This window comes from Cottoperca gobio, chromosome 9 (genome assembly GCF_900634415.1).
Source record: "Cottoperca gobio chromosome 9, fCotGob3.1, whole genome shotgun sequence".
NCBI lineage: Eukaryota > Metazoa > Chordata > Actinopteri > Perciformes > Bovichtidae > Cottoperca > Cottoperca gobio.
The window spans coordinates 795564-821912 of record NC_041363.1 but is presented as its reverse complement, the minus strand read 5'-3'; the positions used below and the strand labels follow the sequence as shown (position 1 = coordinate 821912).

At 46.2% G+C, this 26349-nt stretch overlaps 1 protein-coding gene across 4 annotated transcripts; it reads right to left on the bottom strand.

Annotated features, from left to right (window-relative positions):
• Positions 1-3341: 3341 nt before the first annotated feature.
• On the bottom strand, positions 3342-22925 carry sfrp1a (secreted frizzled-related protein 1a). 4 transcript variants are annotated; one of them, XM_029440600.1, is made up of 5 exons: positions 22800-22925; positions 15554-15686; positions 13138-14077; positions 10056-10136; positions 3342-4742 (listed from the first exon to the last, which is right to left on the bottom strand). In XM_029440600.1, exons 3-5 carry the CDS (start codon positions 13676-13678, stop codon positions 4417-4419), a joined length of 948 nt encoding a protein of 315 aa, XP_029296460.1. In that variant the 5' UTR covers positions 13679-14077; positions 15554-15686; positions 22800-22925; the 3' UTR covers positions 3342-4416. The 4 variants fall into 4 exon arrangements, with proteins under 4 accessions (XP_029296460.1, XP_029296461.1, XP_029296462.1 ...); XM_029440601.1 differs by having other exon boundaries at positions 13138-13933; XM_029440602.1 differs by having other exon boundaries at positions 13138-13923.
• Positions 22926-26349: the final 3424 nt, after the last annotated feature.

Sequence of the window (26349 nt, the reverse complement as noted above, 5' to 3'; positions counted from 1 at the left end):
CATCCATACATGTTTATTGCAAATATTTCTTCACCTTCCTGCGTGAAGAATAAGAAACACGCACTGCAGGAGTCATTTCAGGGATCCCATCCAGGACTGCAGGAATATAGTTACTGGAACAGCAATCCTGCAATGACATCACCCTCTTAAAACTAATGGCTATTATTCAAAAACATATGCCCCGCGGGCCACATGTGTAGTCCATCCCCCCCCCCCCTCCTGCTGCTCACTCTAGGACTGAATAAGAAAACAATTGTTTCTCTGTTTCATTTTCCTCTTAGCTTCTCCGCCGGGATTCCAATGGTTGGTGTAGTGGTGATCGCAGGCTGCGAGCTGCACTCGTGAAACGCAAACAGCCTGAGGTTCTGGGCGGGTAACAGCCACAGGAGTGATATGACTAATCTACCAGAGGAACCTGCTTTGAGACGCAGCGTGCCCAAGCGTCCCGCTCTTTGTCAACGTCTCACACTCTAGATCAACTCGTGCTAATGTTGTATTTTAGAATTTCAAAATCCACTTCAAACGGTTAAAGATGAATTATTTCACGTGTCGCTACAGGAAGTCATTGTAATGTCACTCTACATGTTCGTCTGTATGTTGCTGCTTTATGAAAGTGACCCTCTGAGGTTTCTGCTGCTGCTGCGCCATAAAACAGCTTCACTATTAAATACAAAGGACAGTTTTATAGCAGTTGGGGCAATGGCAGCCGCTTTGAAGGCACATACGTGGATTAAGACTCAGCCATGCTTCAGAGATCCATAAAAGCAAACAGTTGGACCTGGTGAGGAGACATAAAATAATAAAGTCGTGTTACGATGGCCTATTTGCTGCCAATATTGCACTATAAGTCTTAATAACACTTTATGGTTTCCTCCTGTTAATGTGAGCTTGTGGAGTTGCATCTTTAATACGCAGTGGTGTCTAAAGGTTCTCCAGATGTGTCTATGACACGCAGAGTCTCCTCTGGTGGACTTATAGTCTTTGGGAAGAAACGCTTGTGGAATCGTAATATTCAGCTCCGAGCACATCGGCTCCTCCTGAACAATATACTTCACAAATACAGTAATATTCAAATTCATTCCTCAAAACCTTCCAGACAATTCTACTGCAGCGGGAAGGAACCGTTTATTTATGTGTGACTACTTTCAGCTGCGGATTCATTCCTGTTGGTGCTCTATTGAGTGTAAACAGGACGGTGTGTGTGTGTGTGTGTGTGTGTGTGTGTGTGTGTGTGTGTGTGTGTGTGTGTGTGTGCTCATTGAAGAGTTTCTGAGCTCTATCACCCACATCAGGCTTTGGATACACAAACAATATGGAACTATTTATCGTTGAGAACAAGTTGTGGAAAGTATCTGCTCCTTGTTGAGGTTCCTGATATGGAGGGTGGAGTAAGAACAGTGCTGACCAGCGATTGGTCAGAGGACCGTCACCGTGTCCTGCAGAAACACGTCTATAGCTGTGAAGCTAGTTTGTCGGTGGAATCACAACTTCCAGTCACTTGATGCATTTGGCCCAAAAAGACTTCCAGGAGAATCAGCTCCCCAGGACGAATGGTCCTCGTTTACATCACATGTCCTGGAAGTGCACCGGCGTAACAGCTGATCCTCAGTTATGCTCCTTCCTCCGCTCGCGTGAAGAGCCCGAGCGGCTGGGAGGAAAGAATGACCTTTTAATGAACATTAGTTTTCTGTACTCTGCACGTGATGACTAAATATTGGCAGGTACTTTTCTAAGTCTATATTATTTACAAGCTGTTGAGCAGACAATAAAGCACGCGTTGGTGTTCATCAGGACAAAGGTATGTGAAGCACATTCATGCCGGTTCTGCTGCTCACACACCTTCAGGCTCCATCCAATCACACTTTCCACTTGTCAACTCAGCAGCGTGCTCACATCCAGTGTGTGGTATTAATATTGGACGGATAATCCAATACTTTCCGAGCCTCTGAGGTGGAAACAGTCACAATGGTTCTTCATCAGCTTTGTCAGTTTGAGGTTTTTGGTGCGACGATGGATCCAACAGGATGTTTCTTGCTTATCGTCTCGTAATAGGACAAAGCTGGATCTGGGCCGGCTTTTCTTTTGAAGGCAGCTGAAGTAATGATTAGAAAGCAGAGTCCACATCTGAGATATATTTTCCAATACCAAAGCCATTACAGGAACCAGATGGGGCGAGACGGGTCCGTTTGATACTTCCTGGTTTTTAACAAGCCTTTTTATTGACACAATGGTTTCATGTTTTGTTGTTTACGCTTGTTGCACTGACATGATGGATTTCAGCTCGTAAAGATGTTTACATTTGAACATTCATCATCCAGTTACTCAAATCTATGTTTCTGTTTTGTGCAGGGAAAATAAAGCTGCGTGTGTCAGAGCTCTGGATTCTGATCCTGCTCATGAAGTCTTTTAAGCTCCACACTTGATGAGACGACGCTGACTTTAGGTTAAGAAAGCTTTGGAACTCACTACCAGCACGAGCTGTTAATGAGGTACATCTGAAGCGTCTACACACACGTACAGTGAACCTTCAGAGACACGAGTGTCAAAGCACACGCTGGATGTTTCCACAAACACCGCAGAGACAGTTTAACTGAGGACAGACAAGATGTTGGACAAAAGTGTACAAGCAACTAACATCGTTTGATAAAACTCTTAAATATATACACACTTCACTTAGACCAGGGGTCGGGACCCTTTTTGTCTGGGAGAGCCATAAAAGCCAAATATTTGTAAATGTATTTCCTTGTGAGTCATACTGGATGAGGTCTGTGCGACGGGGGGGGGGGGTGTTATTTTATTTAGTTCACTCCTCTCCTCCGCTCTGTCTATGACTGTAGGTGTTTGTGTCGGGAGTGAAGCCCCGCCCTTCGCGAAACAGAGCTCAAAATTGTCTGCGAGCCATATAGCGTCATCGAAAGAGCCATAGGTTCCCGACCCCTGACTTAGATGATGAAGACGAAGAGATATGTCGGAGCAGCTGCTTTAGGTTTTTACAATGTGATTAAGTGTACATTAGTTTTAGGGTCATGTAAGTCTGAGATCAGCTGGCATTGGAAAGTCCATCTTACTAATTAGCACAAAAGATGAAGGCCAGCGGACGGTGAGCAGAATCCTTCCAGCAGTTTCTCATAAAGTGTCATTTTGACCTGATGCGTTTGCTTTTGACTGACAGATGTACACGTGTACTTTAGCAAACCATGTGTTGAGTCTCGGTGGCTGCAGGTGAAGTCATTGATCAACTACGTCATGAGGATAAAATGACCACATCTCATGTCGATCCGTCCTCGAGCTGGTGGAGCACCAACGAGAAAACACTATAACCAAAATAACATAAGACACCGTTCAGTTTTCCATATTTATGTAAAATGTGTATGTACATGTAACAGGCAGCAATGCACCGCTGACATTCAAATCTGAAACACTAGTGCTAAAACAGACCAGCAAGAAAACTAAAACAATATTTTCACTTTGATAACTTTGACACTTTTAAACACGACTACATTAGTGATGAGCACTGACTACTGCAGGGACAGAAGGTCAGGTGACACACAAGAAACATCTCGTGATGCAGGTTATTCTCTTAAGAGTGTTCAAGTAATAAAAATAAATGTAAGAATGGAATAAAGAAGCGATCAGAATGATTGGTAGTGCAGTCTTTAGTTTGAAACAATCAGCTGACGGCAGCGCTCACACGTCTGTCGATAAGTTATTCAACAGGTCGTCTAATCACTGCTTCATCATTTATTATATGATCACAACCACCGATGGAAAAGAATAGTTGAACATTTTTCTTGCTTGAGTTTCATTTCTGTACGCTAAATGTGAAGCTAGCGGATGGTTAGCTCACGTTAGCATAAAGACTTGAAGCAGCCGGCTAAACCTCGCTCACTAACCAACACGTGTTCAAAATGTTTCATCTGAAGCAAAAACTAATTCATCGGTTTTATTTATTGGAAAAGACCGTCTAGCTGTTCTTCTAGAACTTATGCTAAGCTAAGCTAGCCGCCTACTGACTTTCTCATTGAGCCAAAATGTCCAACTATCCCTTTAAGAAGAATCCACTGACCTGTTGAATGGAAGCGTACAAAGGTTTCTACACACATGAAGCATTCAGTGAGGAAGGGCTTTTACTACAACGTCCTTTTCTGAAGAAGAAGAAGAAGAAGAAGAAGAAGAAGAAGAAGAAGAAGAAGAAGAAGAAGAAGAAGAAGAAGAAGAAAGGAAACCCTTATTTGTGGAGTCATCACTCACCACAATCGACTAAAAGTTAACAATGGACGTTTCAAAGTATATCTGTAAATATACAAAGATATATAGATATATAAACAGGACAATAGAAAGCAAAGTTTGGGATTTTAATGCTTGTGCAAGTTCATATGTAGGATGAGATGTGACCACAGGAGGGGGGGGGTCGTATTATTTGAAGACGTTCTCGAAGGCGGGACATTTGTAGGTCTTGAGTTTCTTGATGGCCTTTTTGAACTCCTTGCTGGACTTGTCCCACTTGTGGATGCCCGTGAGGAGGTACTGCTTGTCCACCTTGCGGCCCATGATTAGGTACTGGTTCCCCAGGTTGTCCAGCTGCTGGCAGGGGCAGTCTGCGCCGTTCTTCAAGTACAACACCAGCGCCTTCATGTCCTTCTTCTTCAGGTTCCCCGCTTTCAACATCTTCTTCCTCTTCTGCAGGGTCACCCTGCGGTCCGTGTTTTCCCGCTTCACCTCCTTGATCTTGGTCTTGAAAGCTGTCGGTGGAAACAGAAAAAAGGGAAAGAACATTTACCTCGTGCTTCAGAAAGTGGATTCTTAAAGAGCACCAGGGCGTGCTGCGAGCAGCACCAGGGAGCAGGGCGCAGCGTGCTAACGTGATCCTGGACAGGTAAAACCTCCTTCTTTACATCTCATGTAAACTTTCACTGAATCCAAACAAACGCTGACTTCATCATTTCTGGGAATAACTGAAGTGTTTGACAGACTTCATAGTTTAATGATAAATATATAGATAATAAAGTCAAGCATGAGGTAGAGCAGACGTGTCAAGCTGCAGGGCGATAAGAATATCAACGCGTCCTGTCCAAGATGGATAATATAAGATAAGATATATCCTGGTGTTTGTAAACTCTTACTGGAACATCAACTGGAAAATTGTTGAAGGATAAAATATGCAGAAAGGAATGTATCTAATATATCAGCAATACGCCGAGACTCCATATTAAACCTTCTGTAGATTCATTTTACATTTCAAAATAAAAGCAGAACTGCAATTAGCGCCTCACACTTCTGTTCCCAAGTGTCAGCTTACACCCATCATCTTATTCTGAAATCCTCATAATTAGCAATGAACTAATAGAGTTCTGCTCTGTACAGGTGGACAGGTGTGTATGTATATATATATATATATATATATATATATATATATATATATATATATATATCTCCTCTCACTTCAGTGTTTGAAGGACTGAGAGTAATGTCCGTGCCTCTGACGGACACGCTGCTCCTGATCTTTCACTAAACTCTATTTAACCTTCTAATCTCTGCGTTTCCTCCGGCTCCCCTCCTGAATCAGAGCACGAGTCAGACTCTGGTGGTCCTAATCTCCCTCTGCCTCCACACATTACATGCTCTCCTTTGCTACTGACACACAGTGGTGTGTGTGTGTGTGTGTGTGTGTGTGTGTGTGTGTGTGTGTGTGTGTGTGTGTGTGTGTGTGTGTATGTGGCACAGACAGCCTTGTGACACGGCAACGTGAGGGGGGGGGAGCGTGCTGTTTCCAATCTACGTGGCGGCGATGATAAATCTTGTGACCTGCCGTGCGGGCAGCGGCCTGATTGAGTCTTTTTCACACTCCAGCAAAGATTTGGATAAAAAACTTCTGTCCAATTAAACCCAGAGCTTCAGACCCATCTGGACTCACGCGTCACACGATCACGCCTGAACTGGCACTTTAAGATACTTCCAAACGTTTCATCTGGGCCTCTGCGCCGTATCTCCCGTCGCTAATTAAAGAGTTAAAGACGCGCGGCCCTGGTTTTCCCAGGATTAAGAGCACATGGTGCGGATTAAGACTCTTATCCTCCGTCTCTGCTCTCTAACGGCCTCTGTGAGGAGGCTTAGTGTTCGCTGGAATCAAAGTGAGCAGCATTCATAATTAGTGAGTCATAGAGAGACGGCCTGGCCCACCCCTGGAAGGACTTCATCTTGATAATCCTGTGAACTCTCTCTGCACCTCGTGTTGGTGGAGAGCTCTCTGAATACAGTGAGAAGTTCACATCACCTTCAGTGAACAAAGCTGGAACTGTCCCTGGACACACACCAGGACCAAACAACATCCTTATACTTTACCTTCAACAGACTGGATACATAACCACATGTATTAACTATAACTATACTCTACTACTACTACAGGATGTGAAGGATATTAATAAAACAATATCCATAAAGCTCTAAACGTATGATCTGCTGAGATCACATGACGGAGGTGTCGTGTCTTCCAGGCCTGCAGGGATGTGAGTTATGTTCTCGCTGCATGTAATCCAGAGGTTCCTCCTGATGCTTCATTTCATGACACTTTGAATCTTTACAAATTAAACATCGTAAGAAAAGATAATATAGCCTCAACATTTAACTGATCTCCTTAAAGTGTACATCTAGTCTATAATTATCAAACCAGATGTAAGTGTTTGTGTAATATAGAGAGAAGATGCAACAACAACGTTTTGAGAATAAATTAAACTGTTTAATTGTTTTTGTGGATTCACTGAAAACATTTAGACTTAAAATAAGTATTTTTATTTATTTATTATTATTAATAATTATTATTATTTATTTAATAAAAACCAGATTTAACGTTTGACTAACTTTCTCTTAATTATCTGAAGTAATGCAGCGCTGTAGTTTGGGGGGGGGGCTCCCTGACCCCTGACCTGATTTCCTCTGCGGGTTCAGAGGCTCAGACGGGACCTGCAGCTCCCGGGCCGTCATAAAGCTGGGGGGGGGGGGGTGCACTGCAGTGATCAGAGCGGGGCACAGGGCTGCTGTTGTTTACTGTGTCAGCAAAGGAAAGGAGCAATTTGGCAACAACAACAAAGTGAGCGGTGCGGAGAGCAGAGCTGTAACTGGAGGGGGCTGGAGGTCCTGGGACAACGAGCAGCCGTAAAACCTTAAGCACAGAGATAAAGTGTGGTGGGAACAAAGTGTGGAGTGGGATGAGCCGTAAATCTGTTACCAGCTGAGAGCTGTGTGTGTGTGTGTGTGTGTGTGTGTGTGTGTGTGTGAGGCCTCACCAGAGAAAGTGAACGTGCTGCACTGAGACCTGTTACTTGTTACAGTCACTCTGACGTTGGAAACACAACTTACACAAATCTCCGTCCTCTACCAGAGCAGCGTCACATCCAGACCCCCCCCCCAACCCCCCACTCTGCTGCTGTCGCAGACAAACTGTCCAACGCACTTGTGCAATTGTTGGGAAGCATTTATGCTTCAAATGATAGAAACTGCTTCACACCTTTGCTGAGAACAGATCTTTCACAACTTCCAGTAAGGGAGGCTTTCAGTGGACAAAAATGCTGTTTCCCTGCCAAGGTGTGTGTGTGTGTGTGGGGGGGGGTATTTTACACATGATTGGTCCACGCTGATTAATAAAGATTTCAGTGGAATTCACTGGTTCCACGGAGACAGAAGTCACATGATGTGGACTTCACCAAACACAAAGGTTTCTGCAGCTCCAGCAGCTCCGTCTCCTTCCAGTGGAGTCAAAGTAACAATCAGCAAGCTGGAGATAAAACACACCATGATTAAAGCCTGGGGTTCCTTCCCCTGTGCATATTGTCTTTCTCCTCTAGACAACACATTAAATCAAGAGGCCATCACATGTATTTATAGTAGCTCCTCAGACCAAGGCTGAGGTCCATCCGCCTGCTGGAAGCAGCAACAAACACGCCGGTGAGAGCGGCAGCGATGCGATCTGATGTCTGCATGTTCACATGCTGCCATGAACTCACACGCATGTGAAGTCACGGGCGCTTGTTGCGTTCTAGAGGAGGCAGGCCCTTGTGGGTGCAAACCTGCAACATCAGCAGTCTCGTCCTCCGCCTGGTACTAAATCTGTCTGTGTATCCTCACATGTCAGCTGGTTAGGGGGCTTATGACAAGCAAGCAAAACAACATCTGTCTTCATCCCAGATGAAACAAGCCAGTAATGTGCCACTCCGGTCTTGGCAAACCAGCATGCAGACAGAAAGAGGCGAGTCCCACCACCGCAGCATAAACAGCGACGCAATTCGTTAAACAAATGTAACTTTAAACTTTTCCTGAGAACTGGAAGAAAGTCTGTTTCCAATGTGCAGTCTCTGTTTGCGCTGCATGGCACCTGGAATTCAAGCTGCCGCAAGTTTAGGTGCAGCCAGAGGATGAAACATGAAAGCCTCGCATCTCCTTCAGTCATGTTTGTGTTTTTAATTCAGCTCAAGACTTTCCATCGTTCCGGCTCCTCGGGTTACACTTCCACAACTAAATGAAGAGATCCGCCGAAGATGTTCCCTCGCTGCTCGTTTGTTTCTGTCTGCTTTCTAATCAGTCGTCTGATCGTCTGATCTCTGATCGTCTGATCGTCTGATCGTCTGATCGTCTGATCTCTGATCGTCTGATCGTCTGATCTCTGATGTCTGATCGTCTGATCGTCTGATCTCTGATGTCTGATCGTCTGATCGTCTGATCTCTGATCGTCTGATCGTCTGATCTCTGATGTCTGATCGTCTGATCGTCTGATCGTCTGATCTCTGATGTCTGATCGTCTGATCTCTGATCGTCTGATCGTCTGATCTCTGATCGTCTGATCGTCTGATCTCTGATCGTCTGATCCTCTGATCGTCTGATCGTCTGATCGTCTGATCTCTGATCTCTGATCGTCTGATCGTCTGATCTCTGATCGTCTGATCCTCTGATCGTCTGATCCTCTGATCGTCTGATCTCTGATCTCTGATCGTCTGATCTCTGATCGTCTGATCTCTGATCTCTGATCGTCTGATCTCTGATCCCTGGATGTTATAATACTCCACAGAACAACACGAGAACACACACCCTTCAGTGTTACTGATTAAGACGCTTTGGTGCCGACGTGCAGACAGTTTGGACATACAACACATGTTTTTGATTTACAAAATATAACAGATTAGTAACAGCATGCGAAGAATAATAAATAAGTTGTGTTTGGGCTCGGAGGTTGAGTGACAAGCTAACGTTAGCGCCGTGCGGCTCAGTTTATATCATCTGTGATCTTTGAATTCAAAATGCTCGAATGCTTGAATTAAAAGTACGAATATCTGAACTGAGAGGACAACGTGGCTCGCACGACGCATCGTACTCAAGACCATTCAAACTGTCAGATGTTCTGCTCTTCCTCGTTTCATAGTGACATGCAGTAAGTGAAGCCGTTCACTGAGCTCAACTAACGTCTCCTCTAAATGTTCAGCCATGACGTTTCCACCGTGGTCAACAAGTCACATGACACAACAACAGGATCAGGAGGAAGGTGAAGGAAAGCTTGAACTCCTCCATGATGTTGACTCTTTATTAACAAGAACTCTTAGTGGACGTACGCTGCCGGGGTTCTGCAGAACACTGCACCTCACAAACGGTCCCATCTCAGACACAAACACGGGACATGCAGAGTTACCCTTTGACTCCTTCATGTGGGAACATCCAAGTGTGCAGATGGTATTCTGCAACAACAGTGCATCCAGACAGCAGAACAAACATCCCACTTTACTGCTGACCTGCCACATAAAGACTTTAATGACCCCAATTCATTAGTGACAGAGCATCGTGCAGACGGGCCTGGTGCATCTGACCCCGAGGTAAACCTCTCGTGGAACCATCCCAACTGAGCTGCAGGAATGTGCTGCTGGTGGGGAACAACAGATTCTAGATGCACCTTCACATCCTTCCATAGGAACTTAAAGACGTCTCGTGCCATGCAGCGCTGTGATACCTGTCGGGGCGTATCACAGCGGGGGGGGGGGGTCTGCATGCTGTGTTGGTGTCGGGAGGGGGCTTACCGAACTCGCTGGCACACATGTGCTCCAGCATGGCGTCTGTTTTCATCTCATTGTCACATGGAGGGCAGATTGGAGAGTAACCTGTTGGAAAAGATGAAGGAACAAGTCAGTGCAGAAGAGACGAAATGTTACAGCTGCAGCGATGCGAGCGTTGGATCAGAACCAACCACAGAACCACAGAACAAAGACACGAAGGAGAGTTCAACTAGAACCTGCGCAGCCAGCGAAGCTCTGTGTGCATGCAGAGCTGCAGTGTCTGGTGTCGCCTTTGTACGCTCTGATGACCTGACCTCAGCCAGGAATGTCTTGCACTTTTATAGCCAGCTGTAACTAAGAGCTGCTGGAAACATTAAGACCGTGTTCAGAAGCTCAACAGCGATTATTCACCTTACACTCACAGAAAAGGTTCAGAAATGTGGACGGAATAAATGGTAATGATATTCAATCCAGGCTTAGAGGAATGTTCTGACGTTACAAACAAAGATAATAATAGTTTGGAAGACAAAGAGCCCAAATGTGTTTTTGCCAAAGAGTAATTCAGTCTGGAGGCAGATCTGCAAATATTTGAACACAATTTTTCTTTTTCTTTTTACTCCCGCAAACGATCGCTTCATGCCAAACAGCCGAGTTTACTTTCTGAGCAGAGTTGGACCCGCGATGCGATCGCAGCGTCCTGCGGCATTTAATTCAAACCGACTGCATTTCAATGTCACACGGCGTGGATCTGGATCGAGGGGGAAGAAGGAGGGAAACAAAAAGAGTTCTCTCTCCACTGCCAGTTGTCCATTACATGTGTTTAACGAAAGCTTGTGAAAGTAACACCCAGGTGTGAAGAGCTTATGAAAACAGAGCCTGTTTACAGAGTCACGGGTCCCTTTGCCTGTTTCAGCCTGGTTCTCCTTTAAATCAATTATCACCAGCCTGTGTTCAGCAGCGCCGTGCTAAGCACCGCTGCTGACCTCTGTTCACCGCCATTAAGCAGCTTTTGTTTGTCTTCGTCGACCGCGAGATCAGAAAATATTAATGGCAGAAAAGTCAATTCCACGAGCCTCCGAGTAACAGGCCGGCTGTGTGTACCCCCGACTGATAACAGGTGATGTCTGGAGCTCTGTGTGGTCCCCTGACCCTGACAAGGGAGTCTTTTCCAGAGAAACGGGCCTGTCGGCCAGTAACACCCACCCCCTCCACACACACACACACACACACACAACACTCAGACACAGTGAGCACTGTGTAATTGCTGGAAGATCCACAGTCTCCCCATTTATGAGCTTCAGATTTGAATATAAGTGATGATTTGATGCAGTTAAAGGGACAGTCCGGGTGTTTTGAAGTTGGCTGGTATGAGGTACTCGTCCATTGTGTATTACTGATGTCAGTGTTCTGCTGAAGCCGTTATATATCCTCTACGCTCACATCAAACACACGGGGGCTGCTAATGTGCCGCTGCCTCCATCGCTTAGTTCGTTTTTGTAATTATGTGCATTTGGTTAGTTAGGATTCACCAAAGTCACACAATGACACAGACTAACAGATGGAGGCAGCGGTACATTAGCAGCCCCCGGGTTCTGCGAGGTAAGATTACCTGTGTCTGGTGTGTGTGAAGAGAGCCAAGATAACGTCTTCAGCTGAGCTAACCTGCGTCTACTGTCTACACCGACTCTGGAGAAGTACTCTTCTACTTAAAACATCCCAACTGTCCCCCTCCGTGCTGAACACCGAGCGGTATCTTCCCCAGACGTGTTGCTCTTGTTCGGGGTTTCTCTGGTATTTGTCAGCCTGGCTCATCTTGTTAGTGCTGGAGGAGCATTTATCTGAACTACCCCCCCCTCACTGATGCTGCATGAAGTGTCTGACTCGGTGTCTGGCTTTGTTTAGAAGCCGCTGGCTCTCGCTCCCCTCACATTTTAACGCACGTTATTTGGACAGTGCATACTTTTCAAATTATGTCTTGGTCTTCCCATGTTTCCACAGAGAGCGTTGGTCAGTGACGGCAGAGCGCGTGAATGAATGCAGGTATTCACTGTTCGCTGCTGGACTTCCTCCCAGCATTGTTCTCCGGCTCAACAAACACCTTGGAATAAATCACTACCATCTGTTACAGCTTTTTAATATATGACTGCCAGTCAATAGCAAGCAGCTACATTCACACAGACGCCGCAGCTTATACGACAGTTTGGAGATTAAAAAGAAAACATAAGCACAAGACTTTCTTTAAGGAGCAGGGGGGTGGGGGGGCTTTGTTTAAATGAGATCAAATCCAGAGTTTCACAGCTGATGTCCCCCCAAAAGGTTGTATTGGGTTTGTTTGTGTTGGGATTTGCATCTGCAAACACACCTTCAGCCCTGAGACAACATTCTCAGCCCGTTTAACTGCACAGGTGTCGACTTCTACACAGAGCCATGGTGGGGGCTGTTTGTTGTCTCAGGTCTGAATGCATGCTTATATTAAGGAATCCAAATGGCTGCCTTGTAGCCACTTGATGGACATGAAATGCCTAATCATTTATAAAGAGAGGGTTATAAACATTTAGGGTTTCAGCTTCGATATGAATCCGATGTGAGCATTACATACGTAATATATTTAAATGTTTTTAACTCGTGTCTTTGAAACTAACATGTAGACATACAGGGAAATAACATTTACACAACGTATTAGACACGATGTTGTGATTGTATGGAGTTTGAATGAATACTTGTTGATGGTGGTTCAGTCAGCTGTGATGTTGGATGTCACAGGGACTGCTGAGAGACTTCAGTTCTTTACTGTGACACTACATCACAATATATAGAACAAGTCAACATCTCGCCAGCAGAGAAGATATAAGTGAACACACAACAAATACAAATCTAAATCTTATGCAGTGTGTGGTCAACATGTTCTGGGGGGGGGGTTAAAGAAGTAAAGTTTGATAAAGATTTCTCAGTAATAACAATAAAACATTAGATGCAGTCAGAGAGACGATGTGTCCCCCCCCCCTTTACTTACACCAGACACCGTAATGTGCTGTACACCCTCCTTACACCACCCTTACATAATATATACATACATGCTAGTGAAGTACTTTGAAATGGAACAGACCTGCCAGGTGTGAATTACCTGTCGGCATGGTGGCCTCGGTCGCATTGGGCTGCGTCATAGCAATGCACACGTCGTCTTGGGGAAACTTGTCGCAGGTGAGCATCTCCGGCCAGGGGAAGCCGAACGACTCCATGATGGGCGTGCAGCCGTCCCGCACGGCCTCGCACAGCCAGCGGCACGGGTAGATGGGCCGCTCCAGGCACACGGGCGCAAACAGCGAGCAGAGGAAGACCTGCGTGCCCGGGTGGCAGCTCTTATGCACCAGGGGCACCCAGCTGCTGGCCTGCTGCTTCACCTCCGCCATGGTCTCGTGCTCCAGCAGGTTGGGCAGCAGCATCTGGTCGTAGCCCACGTTGTGACAGAGCCGCAGGTCCTCCGGGATGTCCACGCACTGGGGCGGCTTGCCGTAGCTGCGCCCGCCGGTGTACATGTCCGACTTCCAGCTGAGGTACTCGTACTCTGACGCTCTGCACGCCGACACCAGCGCCACTGTCACCGCCAGACGCATCATCCTGCACAACGACTCCGAAGCACACCTCATGTTTTCTTTCTGCAGCAACACAATGAATGCAACTCAGCGCGGCTCAGACAGACGAGTCAACACTTCATGGAGAAATGCAGAGCCGTACCCAGAAACAAAGGTAGAGGACAGGCTGAGCTCCCCGGGCGACGCGCGGGTTGAGTGTCTGGTTTTGGGTAAAGTCCACAGGCTCTGTCCTCTGGCTGCAGCCTCGTCGCGCTCCTCTGGTGCGTCCTGTGAGAGTTTGGGGAGGTGGAGTGCTCTGCCTGTGCGGGGCTTGGGAACAAGAGCAGATTGTATAGCGCGCCCCGGCCAATCGGAATGCGTCTGCGCCTTTTGGCACTCCGCTGTCAGTCAAAAAGCTTAATTACACAGTGTGTAGAAAGTCTCCCGGCACCTCCCCTCACTCCCCGGCGTGTTCTTCCTTTGTGAAGACAACACACGGATTAATATTGAGAAACATAAAGCTGCTTTGTGGTAATACTCGAGTTGTTACTGCACAGAATGAAGGTGTTTCACTGCTGCGAGGAGCAGGGGGCAACATGACAGCCTGAGGAAGTTCCTCCAGTAAAGTGAGGCTCATTTAATTAATATGAAATGAGACACACACAGAGGACTCACGGGCACGTGCACAGACGCCTTCAGGGGCTGCAGGGAAACTCCGGGTGATGAGTTTAATTAGCAAAGTGAGGCGTTGACAAAAAACACACAATCTTTTCTAACTTTATAATCTCTTTTAAACGTCACATCATGTGATGCCATAAATGTTTGCTTAATAAACATTAAAGAACGTAGTGGTAATTAACATAAAGCAGGTTAGTTAGAAGGTCTCTGTCTACATTTAGGGTTCCTCTTGTACAAGTGAACAGCTCTGTCTGTAACTGAGAGCTTTGCATCTAGTTTGTGTTTGTTGTCATGTCTCTGGGCTCCATCTCTGACCTGTGGAGGCATGTCTCTCACACAGCAACACAAGTTTAGATGATATGCTGATTTCATTTGGAATAACTACCAGTTACAGGCTTCTCGTATTTATGCAACCACAACAGCACAAATCAAACAATTACTTCTTTATCTTTCCTCCAGCAGCTCGGCTGTCCCTCCAGTATTCGCACAACTCAAGTCGCTGAAAGAGTTGAACCCTTTCTCAAGCTGTGGTTGTTGATATCTGCTGTTCTTTTGTAAAACTTAAGCTTGATTGTGTGTGGAGAACATAACGACATGTAAAGTAACATGAATGTTTGTCTGTGTTTGTCTTCTTCGTCTTGCAGCTGACACAATATTTGTCTGAGATGGTGAAAGGAGACTTTGAGGATTCTATAAATACTCATGCATGAGATTTATTGTTCCAGGATCTGAAAGCTCTCACTTGCTTTTATACGAGTGTTTCCCAAATTGTGTATGAGGGAACGAAGCGTTAAAAGAGCCCCGCACATAGTTCATTAATATCAAATGAAGCGTCCCTGCAGGAGAAGGTTTTAGTTTAGCTTTGATCAGAGGTTTAACTTGGTAAGAAGAGTCTTATCTTGTGGACATTATCTTATCATTGGCAGCTTGGTGATCTAATACAGCTCTGTTTGTGCTCGCTGGACATGCAAACGTTGGGGAAGTGCTTCCTTATCCAACCTAATTACACACTACAGGCTAAAGTCAATCTGCTGAGCTGCGAGTGTCCATCTCCTGCCAGCTCTGCCTCGTTCCACGATAAGGCTGAAGGTGTGAAATCCCTCTATTTAAATGTTATTCTATTTGCATCCCATTGTGTTGGTAAGAGTTCTTGCAGAGCGACAGAAAACACAAAGCTCTTCATTTGCTTTAAGTGTGGATGCAGCAAACAGAGCTTTAAGAGTAATAGCTTTGTTCAACTTATCAATTCAATGAGTTTTACAGCTGTCTCACCTTCTTCTTCTTCTTCCTCTTCTTCTTGAACGGAGGCCAGGAGAAAACCTTCTGCGACAGCGTGCAGAATGTTAAATGCATTACGCAGCAGTGATGGATGGTGACAGATGGCACCACAATCAAAGTTCGTTGGCTGCAAAAGGTTGAAATGAAGAATAAAAGTGTCAACAAATTGCTGTGAATTATTTTTGAGCTACAATCAAATCAGAATGAGGACAACGTGAAAAAACAAGTTCAATTCTCCATTAACGAAGACCTCTGCATGTGAGGGGCGAAAACAAGAGTCTCCAAAGTACTTAAGAGACGACACCTCGTGATGGTTTAATAATGGAGGCACTCAGAGCGCTTCATGGCGTCCAACAACAGTTTGCAGATACAGGGTTGTAGGAGACAGCAGGGTTGTTTCCCTGGCTCTGCTCAGGCTCATGAGAAAGCCTCCTGTCAGGAGCAACAGTCCTGCTCTCAGTGGAGAGGTTCCATACGAGCGCTCTGCAGCAGAGCAATGCAGATATGATTATTTAGGAGTGCATGTCACTGTTATCACAACCACATTCACTTTCCAAACGTTGTGCTTTAACAGCGTGAGACTAACAATAGAGAGACTAAATATTTGGACTGTCAGGCCTCTGCAGGACGGACTTCCCCAGAGACGGGTCATCCATCTACATTCACCGTGTTTGAAGTGGAGTTCTCCAAGACAAGAGCAAGTCTTGCCATGAAAGGGCATTTTGGCAGAACAAACATGCGTGTCATTAAAGCAACCGTCACCAGCTAAACCCTGGATCTGCTTGTTCTGCACGAGCTCAGCCGGAGACTGACGAGGTGTGTGTACATGACGGATGCTGCGAGCCAAGAAAGCTCCATTATAACCATCGTGGAATCTAGAAATAACAAGCACACCTGCTTTTTGTCAGGTAACACCAGGAGAGAGCGGCTTTGCTTTTTCTTCAGTTTAGTTTTACTGGCGTACTGTACGCCATCGCTTTATGTCCTGACATATTGTCGATTACGGTCTCTTGCTTTATGATGAAGGGATGTGACTTTCCATGAGCAGCCTGTAATTGCTACATCGTGCGTGATTGGCAACACACTCGGCTGAAACAGATTCTTGACATAAAGAGACGTCACCAGAGACCTCACGTTCAGCGTTACTGATGAAGTCATGATGCTCAGCTTCCTGACCTTCGGCCTGACGGAGTTCTCCTGAAGAGCCCAACACTAAGTAGTTGTCAGATTGGACTCGACTTGGACTTTAACACCAATGACTCAAAACTGGAAAACACTTGAAACCTTCCCCAAAGCCTGAAGATTAAAACTTACGTTATATAAAAAGTGTGCCGTGAATCAACTCATCTCCTGAAGCTAACATCAACGCTTTCATACATACAGCGCCCGGGGAGCCGTGTGGGGGTCCGGGGCCTTGCTCAAAGGCACCTCAGCAGTGCCCAGGAGGTGAACTGGCACTCCATGCTTGGTCCATTTGGGGACGGACTGACGCTACTGCCGCCAGTTGGAAAACGTTATACCAAAGATGTTTTTGTACCAAAGCCATGCGGTGGGGAACAACAAGGAGTTGCAGTTTGCTTGGAAACGGCATTACATTTGGTGAAGAGCACATTATGACTTATTATGAAAGTTCAGGACTTGAACACTTGTGTGAAACCACTTCTTCCATTGGCAGGACATTAACATATCCTCTTGAGTTGCTATGGTGAACTGCACTTACAGAGAAACGAGCTATGAGAGCGGTGAGAGTGAACCAGTTCTTTGGATGTTTAGCAGATTCAGGGGATAACTCTGCAGGTTCCTCCCGAGCAGAGACCCCTATCACCCCCTTGTTCATCTCCATTGTAGCTGCTTTCAGTCACTGCTTCACTGTCTGCAGTGTCCTGCGGGTAGGAGACCCCTGTTTCTGTAATCCGGGTCGGGATGTTTTTCCCAGCTAGATTTCTCGGCCACTAAATGTGTGCATGTGCAATAACATTGACTTCAGAAAGGGAAAGCGGGCGATCTCAATTTGTACTTGTTAACGATAAATCCTCCAGGACAGCCAAAGTCAGTCTTGGAGTTCCGCAGGGTTCTGTACTTGGACCGATTCTATTCACCTTATATATGCTTCCTTTGGGCAATATTATAAGGAACCACTCTATAAACTTTCATTGTTATGCGGATGATACCCAATTATATCTATCAATTAAACCAGATGAAACCAATCAATTGGCTAAACTTCATGCCTTAAGGACATAAAAACTTGGATGTCTAGCAACTTTTTGATGTTAAACACAGATAAAACTGAAGTTATTATACTTGGCCCTAAACGCCTCCGAAACGCATTTTCTAATGACATAGACGCTCTGGATGGCATTAACTTGGCCTCCAGCACCACTGTAAGGAATCTTGGCGTCATCTTTGATCAGGATCTGTCGTTTAACTCCCACATAAAACAAATCTCAAGGACTGCCTTCTTTCATCTACGGAACATTGCAAAAATAAGACACATCCTGTCTCAAAATGATGCAGAAAAACTAGTCCATGCATTTGTTACTTCAAGGCTGGATTACTGCAACTCATTGTTATCAGGTTGTCCCAAAAAGTCGCTTAAGACTCTTCAGTTGATCCAAAATGCAGCGGCACGTGTATTGACAAGAACAAGGAAACGGGATCATATTACTCCTGTATTAGCTGCACTGCACTGGCTCCCGGTAAAATACAGAATAGAATTCAAAATCCTTCTCCTGACTTACAAATCAATTAATGGTCAGGCTCCAGCATATCTTAAAGATCTCATAGTACCTTATAAACCAACTAGAGCATTACGCTCCCAGACTGCAGGGTTACTTGTGGTTCCTAGAGTCTCTAAGAGTACAATGGGAGCCAGAGCCTTCAGCTATCAAGCTCCTCTCCAGTGGAACCAGCTTCCAGTTTGTGTTCGGGAGGCAGACACCCTCTCCACATTTAAGAGTAGGCTAAAGACTTTCCTTTTTGATAAAGCTTATAGTTAGGGCTGGCTCAGGTTTGCCTTGGATCAGCTCCTAGTTATGCTGCTATAGGCTTAGACTGCCGGGGGACACCTCCCTGCTCTCTTCCTTCTCTTCCTCTCTCCTCCCCTCCCTCTCTCTTCTTCTCCCTCTCTATCTGTATGCATTTATATAAATGTATGTTACTAACTCATCATCCGGGGCATCATCCCCGGAGTTTCTGTCTCTCATGTGGCAGGTTGCCACTGATAAAGTTTACGTCAGGATCATGAATCGTGGCTGCGCCTGCTGACCTGGTCCTGCTGGACACCGGGAAGCCTTTTTGACATTTTCCTGGATTCATCCAAACTTTCTCTTTCTTTTTTTTCCAACACAACATAATTTCTGTCAAATGTTGTATTTGTACTATGTTGTTTATCCTGTACACACGACATCTATTGCACGTCTGTCCGTCCTGGGAGGGGGATCCCTCCTCAGTTGCTCTCCCTGAGGTTTCTTCCATTTTTTCCCCTTTAATTTTGGGGTTTCTTTTAGGAAGTTTTTCCTTGTGCGATGCGAGGGTCTAAGGACAGAGGGTGTCGTAACCTGTACAGTCTGTAAAGCACACTGAGACAAATGTATAATTTGTGATATTGGGCTATACAAATAAATTTGATTTGATTTGATTTGAAAGTATGACAGTGACAGCTGTGTGGTGGGATGAGCAACAATATGATTACACATTAATAAACGTAAGAGAGGGATTCATCAGCAAGCAGCATCTTGTACGTGGACGCATGTTTCCAATGTGTCCTGAACTTATTTAAATGATATCATATGACAAATACTTGTTCCATCGAGACCATTAGTTTACCCAGCCTCTGCGTTATCTCATGTTCTCCATGGATCTAGAGGAGCTCTTCTAAAGAAAGCACTCATGTTGTGCAGCAGTGAGCTCGATCCCAGCCAACAGTGTGTGTTACAGGAGGTGTGCTGCCCCACGTCTTTCTGTACAAACCAAGGCGAGCGCTCCTCTGCGTGGGAGTTTCGCAACACGCCGAGCCACAGAGCTCGGCTGCCTGTGATGACTTGCCTGGATGCACTGCCCTTGCCGTGACTAATGCAGGCAATTTGTGACATTTGGTTGCAAACGAGGAGGAGAAGCAGAAAACACGCTGCATTTACTTTCGCCTAATGATGCTTCTGTGTGCTCGAAGGCTGAGGCCAAAATACCTCTCACATAACTCTTACCTCGTGCTGGGGAGGCAGCCTCACTGCTCAGCGGGGGGAGGCCAGAGTCCGAGCTCATTGTAGGTTTCAAATGTCAGGATGCTGCAGCCCACGCTGATAAATGTTTGTTTGTTGGAAGTTAGTAGCCAAACTCTTTCAGGCTGGATTTGAGAGGTGCTTTCACTCCGTCTCTACAGAAACAGTTCAAGTAACCGCTGCACACTTGGAATGGAGAATAGGAGCTTGTCTGTGATTCACAGTTGATGAGCACAGCCATAGATTGTATAAAGCACAGAGGAAACCTCAGTGTGCTGCTCCTTCAGCTCTCTCCACATATTCATGTTTTCTGTCTGCAAGCCAGAAATGAAAAATACAAACAAACACGTCTTTGCATTTCTCTCGCACGTGTCCCGTCAGCGTACACTGGTGCACTGTGCAGGAACTGCTTATCTGCAACTCTACAAAACCACAATATTCAGAAAGCAGAGCAGCTTTAAATATGTGCGTCACTTCTTCTCCATTGTGAGCCAAGCTTCCTCTTCAGATGGAGGCCGTGTCCACAGCAGTTGTGTTGCTGTGCACATGAAATGGCTTCATCATGATTCAATTTGTGCTCTCAAACCTGCCAGCCAAAGATTCCAGGAGAACATGAGAAAAGCATCATGAATAATCATCTTGAAAGACATTGAGCTTTAAAAACGGAGACATCACAGTGAAGGAAGTGCAGGAGGGAGACTTAAAGTCGTCCATCTGCGCAAAATTACACGGACTTGATTTGAGATCCAACAATGCTCCATTCATCCTCATCATCATTTATGGCATTAATTTACAATCTGGTAATTATCTTCCTCTCCCTCAGCATGAGTCCTAATCAAGGATGCTGTATTCAAAGGGTTACAGCTGCACACTGACTTTTGCACTTTGGTGGATCCGGATGGCATCGAGAGGAAAAGTGAGGTTCAGAAATGACATCAGACGTCTCCTCACATCACAGTCTGGGATTCTTTGTACCAACAAGGACAAACATCTACTGTCGTCTGTCCAACTCTCTCCGGTCTCTTCAGCTTTATAAAATCACAAATGATGGATGAACTCCTGCAGAAGGACAATCGTGACGTGGCGTTGAGTTAAACTTTGAGCTGTTGAGGGATTATATGAACATAGAGGAAGCTGCGCCACACTCAAACTAGTCACAAGGACTTCCAGCTCGATGTATTTCAGGGACAATACGTGAGGGAATTTTCTGGCACGGTTCTTCATCTGCGCTCATGTTGACTTCCTGTTGGTGGACAAATGTGCACGTGGCATCTTCTCTTTTGCCCAGAAAGGATTTAATTTTGTAGTTTTGTTCATCTGTTCTATCAGTAATTACTTTATTCTCTTTACTTTGAGATTTGGAAACGTAGCAACTTCATGCATGTTTTGAACAAACCCTCAGCATCGTAACATATGTTTGGAAGAGAAAACAAAGGTCGGTCTGTAAACATCCATCACCGACCGACGTCCTGGTGACATCCTGATTGGAGTTGGCGCACATCTTCTTCCATAGTTTTTGGGTGGGTTTACGGACTGGTCGATCTTCTCGCTGCTTCTAAGTGAGTTGTATTGATGTTGCCATGTTCCCGGGTCAGTGCACTCACTTTGAGGAGTGAAATGTATCAATACTTTGATCAGAACACAAACAAGACCCGAGTTGTAGTAAAGCAGAACAATCCTTCATTGAGAGATCTGTGTGCTTGGATACACCACTTACTGTTGGCAGTGAAATAGTCAGCAGAAAGATTGATACCATCCTCATGTCTGTAAATATCGGCTAAATCCAGACGCTTAGCTGAGTTTAACCTAGCTTAGCATAAAAACTAGAAACCGAAACAGCTAGCCTGGCTCTGTCCAAAGAGCTAAAACAACACTCATCGACCAGCAAACATAAAACTCATTAATTAACACATGATGCAAAAATCAAAGTGTAAAAGTAAGAAATGGATATTTTCCCGCGGTTATGTAGCGTAGTTACTATTTCTCGGCTTGGAGCGTTGACTTCCTGGTAGCCTGGCAATGTACCAGATGTAGCTGTAAGCTAGCTCGCACCCGACGCAGCGAGCGTGTTCGGGGGAGTGGGACTGTGTTTGTCTTCAGCTCTGTCCCCTCTTGTCTCTTTGTGTTCACGCAGCAGATTTATAAAGCCCTGAGATACGTGCATATTTTTAGCTTTTTTTTATGTGCATGTACACAGTTTTTTTGCGTCAATTCATGCCGCCACAGGATAACTCATGTCTACTTCCACTTGTTTGGAAATCGTGCCACTTCTAAAAGCCGCTTTGCGTTTTGTCTAAACACACAGTTAGGAGTACACATGAAAGTGTTTGTGTGAGGAGAGTAAAGAGAGCCGGGTCGCTGTGCAGCGGGCGGGTTTGGCAGATTTGGCAGATCTTCGGAAAGTTAAAATAATGGTTGAAAACAGCCCAAACATTGGAAAGGTGTTGGGGGAGGGGCCTCCAGGCTTGACAACCAGACAAGCCCTTTGTTTGAAGCATACCCTGTGACGTGCCTCACTCTCACAGTCGCTCAGTGTCGTGATCTGAGACTTGTGCGGCTCACATGTTAAATAAAGCTTGAACTCTCTTTTACATCGTGTTCCACATTGACTTGACATCTAAACTTTGTGACTCAAGAAAAGTATTTACAGCTGAGATGGATCTCAGTCCGGAGTTTCTTAATTTAGCAATTTTCCATCTTTGCAGCACTCTCCCGAGGTAGATGAAGCCCTTGAGTGAAAGCAGCCGAGCAGCTCTGCGATGCTCTGGGCACAGTGTGCTGTGGACACAGAGATGTGCTCTGTGGCAGCCAGCTCTGCCGTACACCCACACAGCCCTCCAGCCTCTCCCATGGTGCATGCTGTCGGCTCGACACAAAGCAGGGCTCACAAGGAGTTCTGGCTAACATTAACATGCATAAACATTACAAGTAATGCACCTTTGTGACAGCACAAGCTGAATGCCCCCCGCCCTCTCGTTAACACTTTTAGAGACATTTTTCATGTGATCGATTGTGTCCCTCACCTTATGAGCAACGCTGCAACTGCACGACGATAAACAAACCCAGCTGCAAGCCCCCTCCTTCCTCCCTCACACACACACACGCACACACACACACACACACACACACACACACACACACACACACACACACACACACACACACAGAATCCTTAGCCACTGCTCTGCTTGCTACCCAAATAGAGACTGTGTGGGGCCTTTTCTTCTCCTCACTCCCCCTGAAGGAATGGAAACTGTCGTCACTAAGAATGGCCAGTAGCTTTTCAAATGCAAAAAAAGTATCTGCTGGTGCTGCAGCCGAACATTCATGTAAAACAATCACATATCAGTAAAGCCACACGTTGCAATTAGAAGCTACATATTGGAGTAGATACAGTTGAGGGTGAATGATCCGTTGTTGCAGGAGCAGCAAAGCTACAGGGCATTAGAGAGAGAGGTTCTTTATGGCAGCTGGTTTAACTGCATTGTATCCTGAGCTGCTGCCCGTAGCTGGCTGATGCATCATTCTTGTCTCAGAACAACCAAATAGGAATCCTTCCAGATATTTTCCTTTTTTTTCCCCCAGACCGACCCCGGTGTGGGTTCAACAGAAACCCACTGCAGTTAATCAGGACAGCATGTTGCCCTGAGTTCAGCCATCCTCCACAACTTCTCCGCTCCACCCTTCCCCTCATGACACCGTTGTTGGGAATGTGTCAAATTCATAACTCATCTAAACACCCCTGTCCTCCTTTTCTCTCCTCATCCCCAACTCAAGACTCTGCAATGTTATTAATATATTTCATACAAACCCAAACTGTACAAAGTGTAAAGACAAGAAACACTGAACAAATACATTTGTGCATTCCTGAAGTGCAGCTTTTGAATTTGCATCAGGAACAACGGAAACAAACAAACAATGTTGAATTCTCTGGACAGAGAACATGTCTCTAACATTAAACACTCAACTTCAGGGAAGGGTTGTCCGTCCACTCTGAGCACCGAGCATCACCAATGGAAACACATCCTCCTCCTCTCGTCCCCCGGAGTCCTGCACCCTGTCCTATACTCTGTCCTGCACTCTATCCTCTGCTCTGTCCTCTACTCTGTCCTGCACTCTATCCTCTGCTCTGTCCTCTACTCTGTCCTGCACTCTATCCTCTGCTCTGTCCTCTACTCTATCCTCTACTCTGTCCTCTGCTCTGTCCTCTGCTCTATCCTCTACTCTGTCCTCTACTCTGCCATCTACTGTCTGCTCTGTCCTCTACTCTGTCCTCTGCTCTGTCCTCTACTCTGTCCTCTGCTCTGTCCTCTACTCTGTCCTATACTCTGTCCTCTGCTCTGTCCTCTACTCTGTCCTCTACTATGTCCTTTACTTTGTCCTCTGCTCTGTCCTCTACTCTGTCATGTACTCAGTCCTCTGCTCTGTCCTCGGCTCTATCCTCTACTCTGTCCTCTGCTCTGTCCTCTACTCTGTCCTGCACCCTGTCCTCTACTCTGTCCTCTGCTCTGTCCTGCACTCTGTCCTCTACTCTGTCCTCTGCTCTGTCCTGCACCCTGGCCTCTACTATGTCCTCTACTTTGTCCTCTAATCTGTCCTCTGCTCTGTTCTCTACTCTGTCCTGCACCCTGTCCTCTACTCTGTCCTGCACTCTGTCCTCAACTCTGTCCTGCACTCTGTCCTCTACTCTGTCCTCTACTCTGTCCTGCACTCTGTCCTCTACTCTGTCCTGCACTCTGTCCTCTGCTCTGTCCTGCACTCTGTCCTCTACTCTGTCCTCTACTCTGTCCTCTGCTCTGTCCTGCATTCTGTCCTCTGCTCTGTCCTGCACTCTGTCCTGCACTCTGTCCTCTACTCTGTCCTCTGCTCTGTCCTGCATTCTGTCCTCTGCTCTGTCCTGCACTCTGTCCTCTACTCTGTCCTCTGCTCTGTCCTGCACTCTGTCCTCTGCTCTGTCCTGCACTCTGTCCTCTACTCTGTCCTCTGCTCTGTCCTCTACTCTGTCCTGCACTCTGTCCTCTACTCTGTCCTGCACTCTGTCCTCTGCTCTGTCCTGCACTCTGTCCTCTACTCTGTCCTCTACTCTGTCCTGCACTCTGTCCTCTACTCTGTCCTGCACTCTGTCCTCTGCTCTGTCCTGCACTCTGTCCTCTACTCTGTCCTCTACTCTGTCCTCTGCTCTGTCCTGCATTCTGTCCTCTGCTCTGTCCTGCACTCTGTCCTGCACTCTGTCCTCTACTCTGTCCTCTGCTCTGTCCTGCATTCTGTCCTCTGCTCTGTCCTGCACTCTGTCCTCTACTCTGTCCTCTGCTCTGTCCTGCACTCTGTCCTCTGCTCTGTCCTGCACTCTGTCCTCTACTCTGTCCTCTGCTCTGTCCTCTACTCTGTCCTGCACTCTGTCCTCTACTCTGTCCTCTACTCTGTCCTGCACCCTGTCCTCTACTCCGTCCTGCACCCTGTCCTCTACTCCGTCCTCTGCTCTGTCCTCTACTCTGTCCTGCACTCTGTCCTCTTCTCTGTCCTGCACCCTGTCCTCTACTCTGTCCTCTACTCTGTCCTGCACTCTGTCCTCTACTCTGTCCTCTACTCTGTCCTGCACCCTGTCCTCTACTCCGTCCTGCACCCTGTCCTCTACTTCGTCCTCTGCTCTGTCCTCTGCTCTGTCCGGCACTCTGTCCTCTACTCTGTCCGGCACTCTGTCCTGCATCCTGTCCAACAGTAGAGTAACTGTATCACATTAATTGAGACCATCACCCGTCTCTACTGTCTCACCAGCTGCATCAGTATGAACGTGTTTGTTGCAGGTAACATGTGAACAAGGTAACATCATTATGTTATGATCATGATGATGTTTGACGAACACATAACTACAGTTAATGACACCAGCTGTGTGATCAGCTTTATGATTGATCCAGAGAACATCAGAATACTTTATTTGTCCCACGACGGAGACATTTCCGTTGTTACAGCAACAGAGCAAGAGAGTAAAGTGGTGAGAACACAATTACATAGAATACAATACAGTAACAGTAATATAAGTACAGAGTCGCTGATAAACATGTGTAAGAGTGAATATTACACATGACAGTGATAACTGCAGAAGTTATCTCTCTGCTCCTCTCTCCTTCCCTCTCCTCTCTCCTTCTCTCTCCTCTCTCCTTTCCTCTCTTCTTCTCTCTCCTCTCTCCTTCCCTCTCTCCTCTCTCCTCTCTCCTTCCCTCTCCTCTCTCCTCTCTCCTTCTCTCTCCTCTCTCCTTCCCTCTCCTCTCCTCTCTCTCCTCTCTCCTTCCCTCTCCTCTCTCCTCTCTCTCCTCTCTCCTTCTCTCTCCTCTCTCCTCTCTCCTTCCCTCTCCTCTCTCTCCTCTCTCTCCTCTCTCTCCTCTCTCCTTCCCTCTCCTCTCTTCTTCCCTCTCCTCTCTCCTTCCCTCTCCTCTCTCCTTCTCTCTCCTCTCTCCTTCCCTCTCTCCTCTCTCCTCTCCTTCTCTCTCCTCTCTCATTCTCTCTCCTCTCCTCCCCTCTCCTCCTCTCTCCTTCTCTCCTTCTCTCTCCTCTCCTTCTCTCTCTTCTCTCCTT

What these genes read in the sequence shown, in the direction of transcription:
- sfrp1a (XM_029440600.1), bottom strand. Translation starts at nt 13,678, where the DNA reads ATGAGGTGTGCTTCGGAGTCGTTGTGCAGGATGATGCGTCTGGCGGTG. An exon ending in AGGTAATTCACACCTGGCAG is followed by an intron (nt 10,137 to 13,137) that starts GTCTGTTCCATT and finishes CTTTTCCAACAG; the next exon opens with GTTACTCTCCAATCTGCCCT. An exon ending in CATGTGTGCCAGCGAGTTCG is followed by an intron (nt 4,743 to 10,055) that starts GTAAGCCCCCTC and finishes TTCCACCGACAG; the next exon opens with CTTTCAAGACCAAGATCAAG.